The following is a 16,665-nucleotide window of genomic DNA, read 5'->3' on the forward strand; positions in this document are numbered from 1 at the left end:
TTTTAGAACTTATCGTAAAAATAAAATATTTTAATTATAATAAATTATAAAAAAAAATCATTTTACTATGTGAATAGTGTACAAACAATATGAATATTGAAAGTTATAAGTAACGTATAAAATAATAATAATTATAATAATAATAATAATAATATTAATAATAATTATAATAATAATAATATAATTTAACATGATTTGACTAAACATCATATTATTTAATAAAAAATACTAATAAATAAAAAAATATTTCATAAAAATATTGTATTCCACCAAAAAGTTTTATTTCATCCTCATCTCCTCAACCTTAGCAGTTCTTTTTTAAAAAAAATTCTCCTTGTAACAACTAGCAACACCTTATCTTCATGATATTACCATGAGATTCATTAAAGCCAACTTTATTACCATATAGTAAACTCTCATTCAACCAAGCCAAAAGAGTTTTGGTAAAAAGGAAAAAAAGCTCAAAGTTCATGATTAGAAGAAGTTCCACCATCATGGAAGGACTTATGCCTCTTGCTAGTAATTGAACTTTCAGGAGAAGAAATTGCTTCTAATTCATCTCTTGTTGTTTCATCACTTTTAGAGCTCAAGCACATTGCACAATCCAGCACTCCATTAGGGCTTTCAGCAGCAAATGTTTCCATCCGGCTCCTGCTTAAATCAGCAGAAAATTCCATCCATGTCAAACTTTGCATCACTTCAATACACTTCAAAACTTTATCCTGCAAAATAACAGACTCCAACATAAACATCAAACATGATACCGTTACAGACACGTAGATATCAATATTGATATGTCAGTAAAATTTAATTACTGTATTGTTTTAAAAATTATTATCAATATTGATGTGTCATGTGAATAATATTTTCGTTGATTTCCATCAATTTACCTTCTCAACGACAGCAAAACGAGTCAAGACGTCATCGATCTCACTTGTTTCCAATTCCTTTGAAACAAATATTGCAATTGCTGCACCAACTTCAGAAGGCCTAAATTCCAAGAAATCAATATCTGCATTGATATTTTTTCTTCTCAATAAGATCATATAGTAAAGTATTAAATAATCAAACATGGTTTAGTTAAGAGAATAATACGTTTAGTTATATCAAGAATGAGATCTAATGAACTCAAAATTGATGACCCTGAAGGAGTCTGCTGCTCACAAGTAATCTTTCTAAGGAAGTGATCAACAAAGGTACATGGAGTTGAAGATTGCATTTTCCAATTCAAATGGTTTAATACCAATAGCTCCATTGTGTGAATGCCTTTAGTTTCAAATACAAACATTGATTCTCCAAACTGCAAATTTATTTTTTAAAAATATATTAAGTGAGAAAATCTAAGAAAAATAAATACAGAACAAATTTTTTTTCAAATTTGTAACTCTACAGTTATATGTTTCTGCGCAGTTACCGGCTGAGATGATTTAACAAAACAATATAAATTTTTTACCTCAATATTTTCAGATTTTGGTGATATTTCACTATCCTCAATTTTAGCAGCAATTGATACACATGCTAAAGCCAGCAATTGGAGACTCCAATCACGGCCTCTCTAAACATACAAAGAAAAATAAAATATATTAGATTAAATGTCATAAAATAATACATATATCAGAAAATATTTACTTATAAATTAAAATATTAGCACTGTTTTTGTATTTAATCTTACTTCAAAATTGTATACAGATAGGAAACGATCCAGGTAATTCACAGCTTGAGAAAGGGTAATGGGTCCAAAACCATAACATGCACTAGCCTGCAGATTAAATTATCCAATAAAAAATTAATATAATCAAAATCATGTTCATAAAAAAATTTAAATCATCTAAAATAATCAAAATAAAGGAAAGTAATAATTATATGCACAAAAAACTCAAATGAATTTTTTTTATTTATAAATATCAATAATTTTTTTATAATTTTAAAACATAAATCAACAAGTTGGTACAAAAAAGTATTAATCAACTTTGAAAATTAATAAAAAAAAATACTGGAAAAAGGTGAAAACAATAAGAAATCTATAAATTAAATTGTAAAGAAATTAACTTTTATTTTGACGAAAATAAATTATAATTAAAAAGTAATATTTTTCAATGACTAGAATCTGATTAAAATACATTGGAACCACAAAGGTAAAGCAAGCATTCATTTAATTAATTATCCAACAATTCTTAATTATTTTCATTGAATAAAAAAAATTAAAATGGCTAGGTTCAATGGAATTGTGTCCATGAATAAAATAAGAAAAAATAAAAATAATACAAAAAAATAATTTAAAAAATAATAAAATTAACCCACCCTCCAAATCCATTCAATAGCTTCATTCCTAATATCAATCAAATTAAAGTTCATGTCTCCACCACGAAGCCTCTCAAGATAATCTTCACGAGGCAAATGTTCAGGCTCTTTCTTAACCAAACACAAAATAATTTCATCACTAAGAATGAAAAATCCCAACAAGTTCATTGATTCAATGTTGTTATAACTCAGACAAGGATTGTCAGAGTTAAAGTTTTTGTTTTGGTTCCACGAAAGAAGAGTAGAGCCATCATCAACAACATCACTTTCAAGATTTTCAAAGCATGTTGAGATGTTTTCAAAGCACATAAGGTTTGATAAATCATTGCTCTCTTCCATTTAGGAGACCACAAAATAAATAAAATAAATAAGAAAAGAATGTTTGGATGGAAAAAATGAAGAAAGTTTTATGAAAAAATATAAGATGGAAGAAAGTAAAGAGTGAGAGGAGACTGAGTGAGGAATGTGGTGAATGGAGAGTGAGGTTTATGTAGGAATTCATTAAGTAACTGAAAGTAAAAAATATATTAGAAAAAATCAAAGAAAAAAAGAAAAAAAGAAAAAAAAACATTTTTGTGCTTATGAAAATGAAGAATATGTTTAAAAAATGAAGAAGAAAAATGGAATAGTAAAGAATATTATAGATTTGCAAAGTAGTCAAGATTAACATAATTATAATGTATTTGGTTTAGCCTTATTTAATTTTTTTTAATTACCATTTAAATGAAGTTTTTCTTGCTATTTAGTCTCGACTAATCTTTATCAAAAAAAACCTATTTAACACACAAATGAGTTGTCTTCTTCTTATTCAACAATTAACTATTTGGTTAGAAATTTTAAATCTCTTATCAACTTTAGAATAATATAGTTTTTTAGGAATTTTGAAATGATATATTTTTTTCATATTTTTTTATTACTTTGAAAGATGAGAAAGATAAAAATATATTTTTATTTTTAAAATGATATCTTGATATATAAAAAAAAATGTTTTTTTTCTACATGATTTGAGAATTTATTCTTCATCTGAGTCCGAGTCGATAAAAAGGTGTGTTTTTAGTCTTTGTAGGATTTAAGAGGATGTTTTCTTGTAGACATGGATTTTGTTGTTTTTTTGTTTTCTCTTTATTTTTTTTAATTATTAGATTTCCATTTGAATAATTTTTATATTGAAGGGATTCTCAATTGTATTTTGTATTTTCAGACTTCTATACTCACAATATACAAACATATAGTGTTTATATTTTACAAAGCAGTTAATATTTAACATAATTATATTGCATGTTGTGACTTTATTTTGTAAAAATAGCTATTAATCAATAAGATAGTTGATAGTTGATTGTTGCTGAGTGATAGTTAATAAATTAATTTAAAGATTTGATAGAATATTTATTGCAGTAGTTGATAAATATAAAATAACATAAAAGAATATTTTTTAATTAATAATTTAGTAATTATATCATCTTATATCATATTATTATTAAAATAATTTTTATTTAAAATAAAATATAACAATAAACACATTTAAATAATTTAAAATATATATGTAAAATTAAAAATAGTATCAAAATCTATTCATACACACGCAGGCATACGCGCACACGAGAACAACGGATGATAGAGTATGAGTGAGCAGCAATCAAGAAAAATTATAATATACATAAAAAGAGAATGAAGGAATGTGACATAGAAAGAAAATGAAGGAAGGTGGAATTGAATCAATTGAGAAAAAGAATGGAGAAAAATTGCATTAAGAAATTCATAATTTTTTTATATACAAAATTTGACTTTTTTATTCATACATTTAAATTTCATTTATTTATTTTTGTAATTATAATAAATTATAATAAATAAAAATATTTTTAATTAAAATTATAAGAGTAAAATTAAAAGAAAAAAAATAATAAGATAAAAGCTATAAGTTCAAGCTATTTCTTTTAAGAAAAGAAAACATAAGTTACTACAAAAGTTACAAATAAAAAAATTGTTACCAATATATGTTAATAAATAGTCAAAATTAACTGATATTGTATAAAAAAATAAAAATTCTTTATACATATTGTATTTGATTTAATGTAAATATATTGTATTTCATTTAATGTAAGTATGCGTAATCATATTTAGCATAGAAAAATAAATAATTATTATAAGGGGTGTACTTACTAAAATAAGCATAATAAAGGACAACTTTTAATTGTACATGGTTTTTTAGATTTATAATTTATGGTGTGCTAAGTAGGGGTGTTCGCGGTGCGGTTTGTGCGGTTTTGACGATAAAAATAATCCGAACCGTAAGAGAAAAATGTGGTTCGGTTTGGTTCGGTTGGCTTTTAGAAATAAAACCAAACCAAATCAATGCGGTTTGGATTGGTTCGGTTGGTTCGATTTTTTACAATATTTTTATTGAGCCATACATACACCTATAGAGAACAACATAACTTTGTATTTAGTCATTCATACATTACTAAATAACATCAAAACTTATCATATTTAGACAAAAACTTTGCATTCAATATACACAAAATTAGATTAAACAAAAATGGAATAAAAAACATATATATAATAGTAGAATAAAATAATATCAAATACATTATAATAAAACCTAAAAAATATATGAGAGGAGACATTAGAGAAGATGAAAAAAAGAACATAAGAGATGCGGGATTGAGAAAAAATATGCGATAAAAATGTAATTGGAAGAGAAAATAGTAACATAAAAGATAAAAAAAGAAAGAACATAAGAGAGGAAATATTATAGTAGAAAAGGTGAAACGTACACAGTAAAGAAGATGAGAAGAATGTGCGATACTGCTATGAGAGATTTAAGAAGGTTGAAATTGAAGTCCTAAGTGTAAGTAAGAGAAAATCGTTTTTAATTGTAAGGTTAAGGAATACTAAGTTTGAGTTTTGGATTGGATGTGGGATAATTGAAGTTTGAGTTGTAACATAATGCGGTTTGGTTTGGTTTAATTCGGTTTGAAAAATACAAACCGCAAACCAAACCAAACCGTGCGGTTTTGTTAGAGAATGACCCAAACGCATCCGAACCAAATGCGGTTTTTTGCGGTTTTGGTTTGGTTTGGTTTGGTTTGCGGTTTTCTATTGGGTTGATTTGGTTTTGAGCACCCCTAATGCTAAGAGTTCATCTGCGTGTAGATAGTGGAAAGCTCTTTTATAAGTTTATGAGATAGTTTAATGATCCCCTCCTAGTTCTAGGAATGGTATATATATATATATATATATATATATATATATATATATATATATATATATATATATATATATATATATATATATATATGAGTTAGATGATTAGAAATGTGTTTCCATAATATATATATATATATATATATATATATATATATATATATATTATATATATTATATATATATATATATATATATATATATATAATATATATGGAAACACATTTCTGATCCTCTAACTCAAATATATATATATATATATATATATATATATATATATATATATTATATCTATATATATATATATATATATATATATATATATATATATATTTGAGTTAGAGGATCAGAAATGTGTTTCCCTATCTTTTCGGTCATTAGTGTGGGGATGTCGGAAGACTTGGCCCTTCCATATATCACGGGAATAGTTTTCCCCTTTCAACCACTCATTCAGTTGGTCAATGTTTGAACACCTCATCTGTGGTGAGTGGATGGATCGACTTAGGCAGCCCAAACCCAATTAGGTGGCTTATCGCCAAATTTTGAGTGATTTTAGTCCCTATTTCGGGTGCTCATCTAGTGTTAAGACAACCAGGTTATATTGTATATTCATGGACCTTCCTTCTTAATGTCTAGTAAATTTATCCCAATACACTGTCCCTCAAGCATGAGGCATTGGAAAGGGCGAAGTGATTTAATGGTTTCAGTCTGTGATGATTATTTCAAGTGTTTCCCGGGGAAGAGTATGTAAGGTGTGAAGCCTAGGGGAAAACTTCCTCATATAAAACTAGGTAAAATTCTCTCAGATGTGAAGCGTGAGGTGAGGTATTATCAGACATGTAGGTTGCACTTTACTTATTGTTTATCTCTGAGATAAGTGGTATGTTCAATGCTTCGTAACTAGAAATGTGGATACCTCCTAGGGAAGTCTTACTTTGTACCATATAAAGTTCATGCACATACGCCTCTTATGGAAATAACAAAACCTTTTAAAACGGTACATATTTAGGTGTTTATCTTTGGTGAGACTTAGATAGTCGAGTTTCTCAAGAGAGACTTTGTAAAGTCGAGTATCTCATGCAAGACTACGTGAAAGCGAGTTTTTCCAACTCTTAAGCCCTTTTTTGTATTATTTTTATAATGTTCTATTAGAAGGGCTCTATAACACCTTTAATTAAAGAAAACATTCGGATCTTGTGGTGATTTTCCTCATCTTATTTGGATTTCTTTCTTCGTAATTTTATTAAGTTTCGAGGTGTATTCCTTTATATCACCCTAAGTGAGTAGATTCTCCTTACAAGGAGAGTCCCTCACACGTAGCTTGCGGGTGATCCGAGTCTTCTTTGGTGAGAATTCCAATATCAAGTTGTCAGATAAGGTGGAAAGGATACTTTAGTGAAGGTCCAACAATCATATTTCCTTATGTGGCGCAAGGACTCTTCAAGACTTTAAAGCAACAAATTTACCTCTCTTCTGAGGTTCATCTTCATCGAGCTCAATCTCGTGACTTCTTAAGGAACTGACAAGTTCTTCAAGACTTATATTGTTAAGATCCTTTGCCATCTTGAAAGCAGTTACCATAAGTCTCCATTTTTTAGGAAGACTTCTAATAATCTTCTTGACGTGGTCAGTTATAGAGTATTCTTTTTCCAAAACTTTTAGTCCTGCAACAAGCATCTAAAACCTTGAGAACATAGTCTCAACTGTTTCATCATCCTCCATTTTGAATGCCTCGTATTTCTGGATTAAGGCCAAGGCCTTTGTCTCCTTTACTTGAGCATTCCCCTCACGAGTCATCCTCAGAGAGTCGAAAATAGATTTGGCAGAATCTTTGTTTGTTATCTTCTCATACTCAATATAAGAGATAACATTTAGTAATATAGTTCTGGCCTTATGATGATTTTTGAAATCTTTCTTCTGTGGATCAGTCATAGCACTTCTTGCTATATTATTTCCTTCAGCGTTAACTGGATGAATGTAGCCATCGACTAAAAGATCCCATAGATCAACATCATAACCAAGAAAGAAAATTTATATTCTATCTTTCCGATAATCAAATTTCTCACCATCAAAGATTAGTGGTTTTGCATTGTAGTGATCTCTCTCGTTGTTGTTAACAACATTAGCAACGACCATTGTTTCTCACATAATATGGATCGGTACTAAACACAGTGAAGTGTTGATAAATCTTTTATCACAATTAGAACCAAAGTTCTGATACCAATTGAAGGTGTGAAAAGCACAATAAAGAGGGGGTTTGAATTGAGTTTTACAAAACAAAAACTTTTACCAAAACAAGAGCACCACTAAAAAGTTAATAACTAAGAGATAAAAACACAAATATTTTTATCTTGGTTCACTTGAAATTCAAAGCTACTCCAGTCCACCCGCCAAGGTGATTTTTCCTTATACACAATGACTTAATCCACTATAATCAAGTGATTACAATAATCACAAAGAATGACCTTCTTTGTCTTCTCAAGGATCCGACTATACCCTAGTCTCCTTAAGGATTCACAAAGAATAACCTTCTTTGTCTTCTCAAGGATCCGACTATACCCTAGTCTCCTTAAGGAATCAAACAAATAGTTTGAATAATATTTTATGTGTTACAAGTTGCTTCTATACAAGCAGATTTTACACAAATGATAAATAATTACTCAAAGAAAAACTATGTACAAAAGTTGATAGCTTTTCACAAAGAAACATAATTGTCAAAATTGTTGTAGCACCGACTTTTTCTTCAAGTCTCCAAATATCACTTATATAGCGTAAGAAAAAGACCGTTGGAGGTCAAAATGGGGAAAGCTCATAAAGCGGTTGTCCACTGTTGGATGGTGAAGGGAGTGATAATGCAGATTGTCCTTCGCCCATAAAATCAATGATTGGTGTGATGTATAGTATTGTCCTTGCCCATGATATCAAGTAGTGGAGAGGATATTTGATTTGTATTATGTACTACTTGATCACGTGCCCATTTTATCTTATCTTCAAGTTCATTGACTTCTGATGAAGGTTGATGAAGTATGAAATGAAGAAACATAAAGCTGGATTCATAAACTTCAGAATCTTCGGTCAGAACCTTGATAATGTCAGCAGTCTGGCTTGAGATCTTCAAAATCTATAGTCAGAACCTTGATAACCTCAACGTCTGGCTTGAGATCTTTAAAATCTTTAGCTAAGTAACACAACTTCAGAATCTTTCCATTCTTCAGAAGTTTAGTGATCAGAGTCACGTCCAGAAGTACAAACTGAGAGAATGTTGCAACAGCAACACAATGTCTCCTCAGAAGCTTCTCAGGAGTGAATCAACACAGAAGCAGAAAGATCATTGCAGCTGCAACATTGAACATCTTTTAGAACTTCTTATGACTGACGTAGAAGCGGAATTGGAACTCATTATCAAAAACTGATGACGTTGCACGTCATATACTCAGAATCATAATTGGTTGTTAAAGCTACACAATAACAAACCATTAGGGTATCAAAATTGTTCTTACACAAATACAAAATTGTTATCATCAAAACTCAAGGTATAGATGCATAACCAAGTCTTGTTCTAACAAACCTGACCGCTTTCGTGATATTGTTTACTAATTTATTTACTTTTCAGACTGACCCCCTCCCCCGTTTTACTATGTTTTTCCGAATTGCACCATTTTGTCTTTCTTTGAGACAATCCCTATGGATTCAATCTTTATATTATTTCGACAATATCAATACACTTGCCAAGAATTCATCAACAACCTTGTTGTAGTATGCTTCCAGAATAAACCCTGCCTCAATTAGGTCTTTAAGGGTTGTAATATGGTTTGGTTCACAGCTTTTGAAACACAAGGATATAAGACTCAAAATTTAATTTTAACCTACCCCTTCTTCTTGATGATCTTCAGTCCTATGTTCAATTAATTTGACATACGCATTCAATTTCCAAGAGGGTTTGAAAGTGTAAGGGTAAAGATGAGGATTCAAGATGAGATTTTCTAGAAATGACAGTCAACTTATTTTTGTTTTTGTCGAGGATTTTAAACGACCTATTTTTTTTGCTTTTTATCCCTAATTTTTCCTGAACCGCTTCTTTGAAGCTTTTCGGTCCACTGGGATGTCCTGGTTTTTTCCTGTGTCATTTTTTGTGGTGTTCAACTTAGTGGGCTTTTCTTTTTTGATTATTTTTATTTTTATTTTTTGACTGCCTTGTTAATCTTGGTGAGGAACAACCACTATAAATTTTGTCTTTTCACGACTTCTTCGACACTTAAATATGTTCGCAAAGAAGAGCATGTGGTTGAACCTCTTAATGGAAGGTGTATAGATGGACTGATTCTGTTGAAGATGGAATGCATAGTCAAACTATTTGAATATAACTAACCTGCCCCTGGTTAAGATTAAGGGTTTTTGATTCCGAAAGAAACACCAATTTCTAGGCTCAAAGTGGTTAACTATGAACAAACTCCTTATCTCTTTAATGTTTAGGGATTAAAACGATGCCTTGCATCATCAACAAAGTTTTCTCAAAAATCATACCACAATAATTTCAGGTATTTTGTTTTCATCCTCCTCCTTCAATCTTTGCTAAAACAACAATTTTACAAAGAAAATGAATGAGAGAACTATTTTGTGTTTTTTTTATATAAATGGAAAATGAGTGAATACGACATGATTGATTTAGAAAATGCATGATCATTTCATTAATATTACCATTAAAAGAAAACAATAATGCTTAAAAGAAAATAAGCAATCAACAAGCTAAGAACTCACAAATGAAAATTGAAATAGCCAAATGATTGCCCGTGTTAATGACAAGCTTTTCTACTTGACTTGTTGGCTCTATGAAGTACCTCTTGGAGTCTTCGTGCTCATCAGGGTAAGGGACCGTTCGCCACATTAGATCCATCGAAATTCAACTTCTCTTTGTCGATCATCTCTTTCACATCTTATTTGAAAACCCTACACTCCTCGATTGAGTGCCCCACTATCCATCATGAAACTCACATTGGACATTCGGTTTGTACCAAGGCAGGAATGGAAATTTCAAGGGTCTAGTCTCTCTAGGAGTTATCGACGAGCTTTAGACCAACTAAGACCATAATTGAATGTACATAATTGGGATTGGGTCAATCTGGTGAGTCTCTTCTTCTTGTTAATTTGGAGGTTTGCATTGATTCTAACGTTGATGTTGATTGTTTGGATTTCAAGCCCGCTAATTTTGATGTTGATGCTGATGCGGAATCTTAGCCTGTTGATTCTATTATCCTGGCCATGATTGAAGGTATCAAGGATCGGAAGGTATTGGTTGCTGACATTGAGCAACCGTTGCATATGGATGGTGATAATAAGGCACCAAAGATGGAGCTTGTGGAGCTTGGTGAGTTTCCTCGATTGAATCAATTTCATCATCATCTTCCTCTAGGGAATTGCTAAGGGATTCACTCTCAATGCTCTGAACACTCGAGGCGCCTTGGATTTTTCAATTTTGAGGTCGCTCTCGATGCGTTCTCCAACTTTCACCAAGTCAGAGAAGTCTGATGAGGCCCTACAAGGTATCCATAAACATATCAACCAGTTATTTCTCTAAGAGTGGCGGTTGAACGCGAGCAGCCAACTCTCTTCATCTTTAGGCATATCCTTTGAAGGATTCGTTGCTCTTTTGAGATAACTCTTGCAACTTTATGCAACTGGGAGCCATGTCCGAATTTTATTTGTAATGCCTAAGGAATGCCATAGCGAATTATTTTCAGGTGTGGATGTGACTTTGCTTTAGTTGCATATATCATTATAATGACAAGAACAAAATGGTATGTAAAAGAAGAAAAAAAAGATAGTTTGTGTGAGAAAAAAAAGAGATCCTCTGTTACACGTTTTTTCTTTATGTTTATTGCATGTGTGATGTGCTTTTTTTATTTTGTATGGGTGAGAAAGAGATGTTCATGTGTTTGTGTAGTTTATTTTGTATTGTTACCATATGGATGCAAATATGAGGTTATGGCATTGGAAATGCGAGGGTGTGTTGATCAGCATAACGAATTAATGCTTCTTCCTTCTTTATTTTTGCTTTTTATTTTTGGGCTATGAGAGTGAGTGAGAGCTATTAGGAAAATCAACATATGCGGCGCTCTAGCTCCTTTTCTCACCGGTCAATGAATCTCTTATGTATAGTAATTCTACGGTTACAAATTAATTTTAATTTTAAACTATCTTTTTAAAAAAATTGTGTTTAAAAGAATTTAATAAAATAAATAAAATAAAAATACACAAATTTTTAAATAAAGCAAATAAAATAAAAATTGAAAGCTTTATCAATTCTATTTATTTTGGAAATTTTGGATGAAAAAATAAAAATAAAAGGAATAAAAATGAATAAAAACTGGGCATGAAAATGCATGAAAAAAATAAAATGAACGCGTTATAATGATCTAGACGAAATAAAGTTCCAAAAACAGATAGGTAAATATCATATTTTGAAGTAAAAAATGTCTAGTTGAAAAGACTCAGGCTGATCAAAATGAGAATGTAAACGGGACCGGAAAAATAAAACAAGCACACCAAGTTTAAATACGTGAATTGTATATCACTAAAACTGACAAATTACAAGTCCGATCTCAAAAAAATTTGCCAACTAATTTTACGCAATTGAAAATCGATTCAACCGATCTGTCCAAAAAACCAAAGTTTTATTCTAGTCGATTTTTTAAGCATTATGTTGAAATAAATGCATGTTATTGCATGAAGATGATGCAAATGTCATGATGAATGTATCAGTTTATTGATTTAGGGACAAAATTGGGGTATGCCAATTATTATATCCGGAAAGAAGACTTAAAACTTCAAAGTAAGAAAGAAATGAAGTGTGAAAGTTCGCTTGTTCGTGTCTAGTTGAGTGATTAGTGTCTTGTAAAAACACAAAAGTGTTTTTGAAAGAATTATGACTAAATCACACACACACACACGCACCCCCCTCACACACATACACGCACACCCTCCTCACGCACACACACATACACATGAACGCCCCTCATACAAAAACATGCACACATGCATGCGCGAACATACGCGCATACAAATACACACGCACACACACATGCACACACACACGCACACGCACACACACATACACGCACACACATACACGTACAAACACGCGCGCACACACACACGCTCACGTACACACAGCCACTTTTAAAGTATAATTTTTAAATAAAATCACATAAAATGTTTTTGGAGCCTTGCCATATGATTTGGAATTGTCATATTGATTAGGATAAGTTTTTGAATTGTCTAATCGATTAGAAAAAATACCTAACTGATTAGATGAGGGAGAATCAAGTCTATAATTAGCTATGATGGTGTTTTAATGAATGGAAATATCTCTCTATCAAAGCTTTCTAATTTAGACATCAATAATCGATTATTACACGTTCCTAATCGACTGAGTCATTGATTTTTCTCATGGGTTATTTCCTAAAATGAACCATTCTATGGCCTATAAATAGAGGCATTCCCTTTCATTTCTAAACATTCAGAAAACATGAGATATCTCATATTCCTTTATCTCAATCTCCCTCTAAATTATTTCGTCTTCTCTCACATTTTTTTATCCATAACGCTTTAAGAAACGTTCTTGAGTTTAGTGAGGAAGATGTTTTGAGAAAGAGAATTATTCTAAATTTACCAAGAAATCTTTTTCTTCTTGAGTAAATTATTCTTCCTTAGGAAGTAATTGTTTAAGTTTGGAGCTAAACCTTTTAAAAGCTCATTTGAGGAATTAGTAAAAGTGTCTGTTTGATTCATGAGCTCTTCCACTTGAAGAAAAGCTCTCCTTATGAACTCATGAAGAAAAACTAGTGACAAATATTCACATTGGTTATTGATCTCATCCATGTATAAAAGCTCAGTCAGTTTGAGATCAACCCGATGTAAAATCTCAGTTCGATTTGTGGTCAACCCGTATAAAACTTCAGTTCAATTTGAAGGATAGCGAACTGTAAACTCAAATTGGTTCTAGATCAGCACGTACAAAATATCAGTTTAACTTAGAGATTAACCGCTCAAAGCTATGTTCACTATTTGGCGTGAAGACTAACTACAACATTCTCTTGTTTGTTGTTTGGTTGGAATTAGAAGTTAACCTAAAACTTTATTTTCCTTGCGTAAGGGGTTCATTGGCTTAATCTTCTACAAGCTCTCAAGAATTATTGGATACTTTCAAGATCAATTCTTGGAGAGAAGAGTAACTCACTTCGTTAAAATCGAACATCTATAACTCTCTAATGTTATCTCCCTTCCCTTAATTTTTTTACTTTCCGCTTATTTTCTATACTTTCTGCTGCATATCCAAATGTTTTTTTAGAAAATATTTTCAAACTCTGATTTATAAAATAATTTTGTTTTAAACTATCATTTTCGAAACCTTCACAAGTCACACCATTTTGTGTATTGAGTCACATGTTCAACCGTTATCTTAAGAGTTTAGCACATGTGATTTGCAAGTGTGACTTAAGGGTAAGATGGAATATGCTTTAAGAGTTTAAGGCATGTGATTGGAAAAACCAATTTAAGGGTAATGTGAAATAGGCCTTAAGAGTTTAGCACATGTGATTGATAAGACCGATCTTAAGATAAGGCGAAATAGGGCTTTAGCTCCAAAAACAATATTTTTTAAAAGAAAATTTAACCCTCAAAATAAACAAAATATAGTATTTGCCAAGTACAATTATATTTTCCATTTTTCAACTCAACTTAATTGGTAATGGAAAATAATTGGAGGTTTTGAATTCGAATCATGATTCAACATAATTTGTTCTCTATTTTTTTATCTATTATAATTGATGGTTTTTGTGATTCTTTTGTATTTCAAAATAAAACATTGTTATTTATTTAATAAAAAAACTTCTATGTTAATTGGATAGTTCAAATACATAAGTTATTATTAAATTAAAAATAATTATAAATTATATAAACATAATACCATTTTATATTTAATTTATTTAAAGTTAATTAATTTTTAATTTTAATAACTTTTAATCCTTATTTTACATAAGAATTAATTATTAATCTTTATATGAATTAACTTTTAATTTACTCGTGATTTTAATATAAATAAATTATTGATAGTAATAAATATATTAATTTTTTTAATTTTATCATTAGATTCCTATCAGGTCTTAAAAATATTAAAAATATTTTAGAACTTATCTTAAAAATTAAATATTTTAATTATAATAAATTACAAAAAAAATCATTTTACTATATGAATAGTGTACAAACAATATGAGTATTGAAAGTTATAAGTAACATATAATAATAATAATAATAATAATAATAATAATAATAATAATAATAATAATAATAATAATATAATATAATAATAATATAACATGCTTTGACTAAACAACATATTATTTAATAAAAAATACTAATAAATAAAACAATATATCATAAAAATATTTTATTCCATCAAAAAGTTTTATTTCATCCTCATTTCCTCAAACTTAGCCGTTCTTTTATTTTTATTTTTTACTCCTTGTAACAACTAGCAACACCTTATCTTCATGATATTACCATGAGATTCATTAAAGCCAATTTTATTACCATATAGTAAATTCTCATTCAACCAAGCCAAAAGAGCTTTGGTAAAAAGGAAAGAAAAAAAGCTCAAAGTTCATGATTAGAAGAAGTTCCACCATCATGGAAGGACTTATGCCTTTTGCTAGTAATTGAACTTTCAGGAGAAGAAATTGCTTCTAATTCATGTCTTGTTATTTCATCACTTTTAGAGCTCCAGCACATTGCACAATCTAGCACTCCATTAGGGCTTTCAGCTGCAAATGTTTTCATCTGGCTCCTGCTTAAATCAGCAGAAAATTCCATCCATGTCAAACTTTGCATCACTTCAATACACATCAAAACTTTATCCTGCAAAATTAAATTTCAAATAACTCAACAAAAATACTAATAACAACAACATACTACAAGATATGATATTGATACAGACACGAAAATATCAATATTAATGTGTCAATAATATTAATGTTACCATTTAAAAGTAGGAAGTTTTTATTGCTAATCTTTATCAAAAAAACCTATTTAACACACAAATGATTTGTCTTCTTCTTAGTCAACAATTAACCATTTGATTAGAAAACTTAAATCTCTTATCAACATTAGAATAATATAGTTTTCTTGGTTTATAAGTTTTGAAATGATATATTTTTCTCATATTTTTTTATTACTTTGAAAGATACAAATATATTTTTATTTTGAAAATAATATCTTGATACATATAAAAAACAAAAACTCTTGTGCTTTCTCTACATCATTTGAGAACCTACTCTTTATCTGAGTCGATAAAAGGGTGTGTTTTTAGTCTTTATAGTGTTTAAGAGGATGGTTTTTTATAGACATGGGTTTTTTTGTTTTCTCTTTACTTTTTCTAATTATTGGATTCCCATTTGAATAATTTTTATATCGAACAGGTTCTCAGATGTATTTTGAGACTTCTATACTCACAATATACAAACATATATAAATAGTGTTTATATTTTAAAATTAACATAATTATATTGCATGTTATGACTTTGTTTTGTAAAAATAGCTATTAATCGATAAGATAGTTGATAGTTTATTCTTCAGAATATTTTACAAAAATAACTCATTTTTTCAAGGAAATTCTCAAAATACCCATGGTTTCAAAAAAAATCTCAAACTACCCCACTTTTAGGAGGAGGCGCCAATTCAATTGGCGGCTCCTCTTAAAAATTGAACTGAGGCGCCAATTGGATTGGCTAGGGAATGTGCCCTAGCCAATACAATTGGCGCCCGTGTGTATTACTTGAGAGGAGACGCCAATTGGATTGACGCCTCAGTGTAAAATGCAATTTTTTTGCTAAATGATCTACGTGATACATAAATTTGAAATAGGACCAATTGATATTAATAAAATTATCCGTTTACACAAAAAAGTCTAATGGTGATGACCGAGATCACTTAACCGACCTCCGGTCCCATATTCCCTAGCCACCCTAACTCGTGACCCTAACCCGCGTTGATGATTCACCACTGGTGTTTGAGCATATGAGGGGCCAGAAGCGTCACTACCAACTACAGGAGATGGTCTGTTTAGGTAGTCAGACAATTCAGCATAGTCTTCAGTATGCATCGAGG

At 30.1% G+C, this 16,665-nt stretch overlaps 1 protein-coding gene across 1 annotated transcript; it reads right to left on the bottom strand.

Annotated features, from left to right (window-relative positions):
- Window positions 1–265: 265 nt before the first annotated feature.
- On the bottom strand, window positions 266–2,755 carry LOC127135422 (cyclin-D4-1). Its single transcript, XM_051062138.1, has 6 exons — window positions 2,302–2,755; window positions 1,673–1,759; window positions 1,454–1,555; window positions 1,096–1,300; window positions 891–1,012; window positions 266–722 (listed from the first exon to the last, which is right to left on the bottom strand). Exons 1-6 carry the CDS (start codon window positions 2,638–2,640, stop codon window positions 462–464), a joined length of 1,116 nt encoding a protein of 371 aa, XP_050918095.1. The 5' UTR covers window positions 2,641–2,755; the 3' UTR covers window positions 266–461.
- Window positions 2,756–16,665: the final 13,910 nt, after the last annotated feature.

This window comes from Lathyrus oleraceus, chromosome 4 (genome assembly GCF_024323335.1).
Source record: "Lathyrus oleraceus cultivar Zhongwan6 chromosome 4, CAAS_Psat_ZW6_1.0, whole genome shotgun sequence".
Lineage (NCBI taxonomy): Eukaryota > Viridiplantae > Streptophyta > Magnoliopsida > Fabales > Fabaceae > Lathyrus > Lathyrus oleraceus.

Coding starts and splice junctions, on each gene's coding strand:
- LOC127135422 (XM_051062138.1), bottom strand. CDS start 2,640: ATGGAAGAGAGCAATGATTTATCAAACCTTATGTGCTTTGAAAACATC. Junction 1,301..1,453: donor CAAAATCTGAAAATATTGAG/GTAAAAAATTTA, acceptor ATAAATTTGCAG/TTTGGAGAATCAATGTTTGT. Junction 723..890: donor GTTTTGCTGTCGTTGAGAAG/GTAAATTGATGG, acceptor GTTATTTTGCAG/GATAAAGTTTTGAAGTGTAT.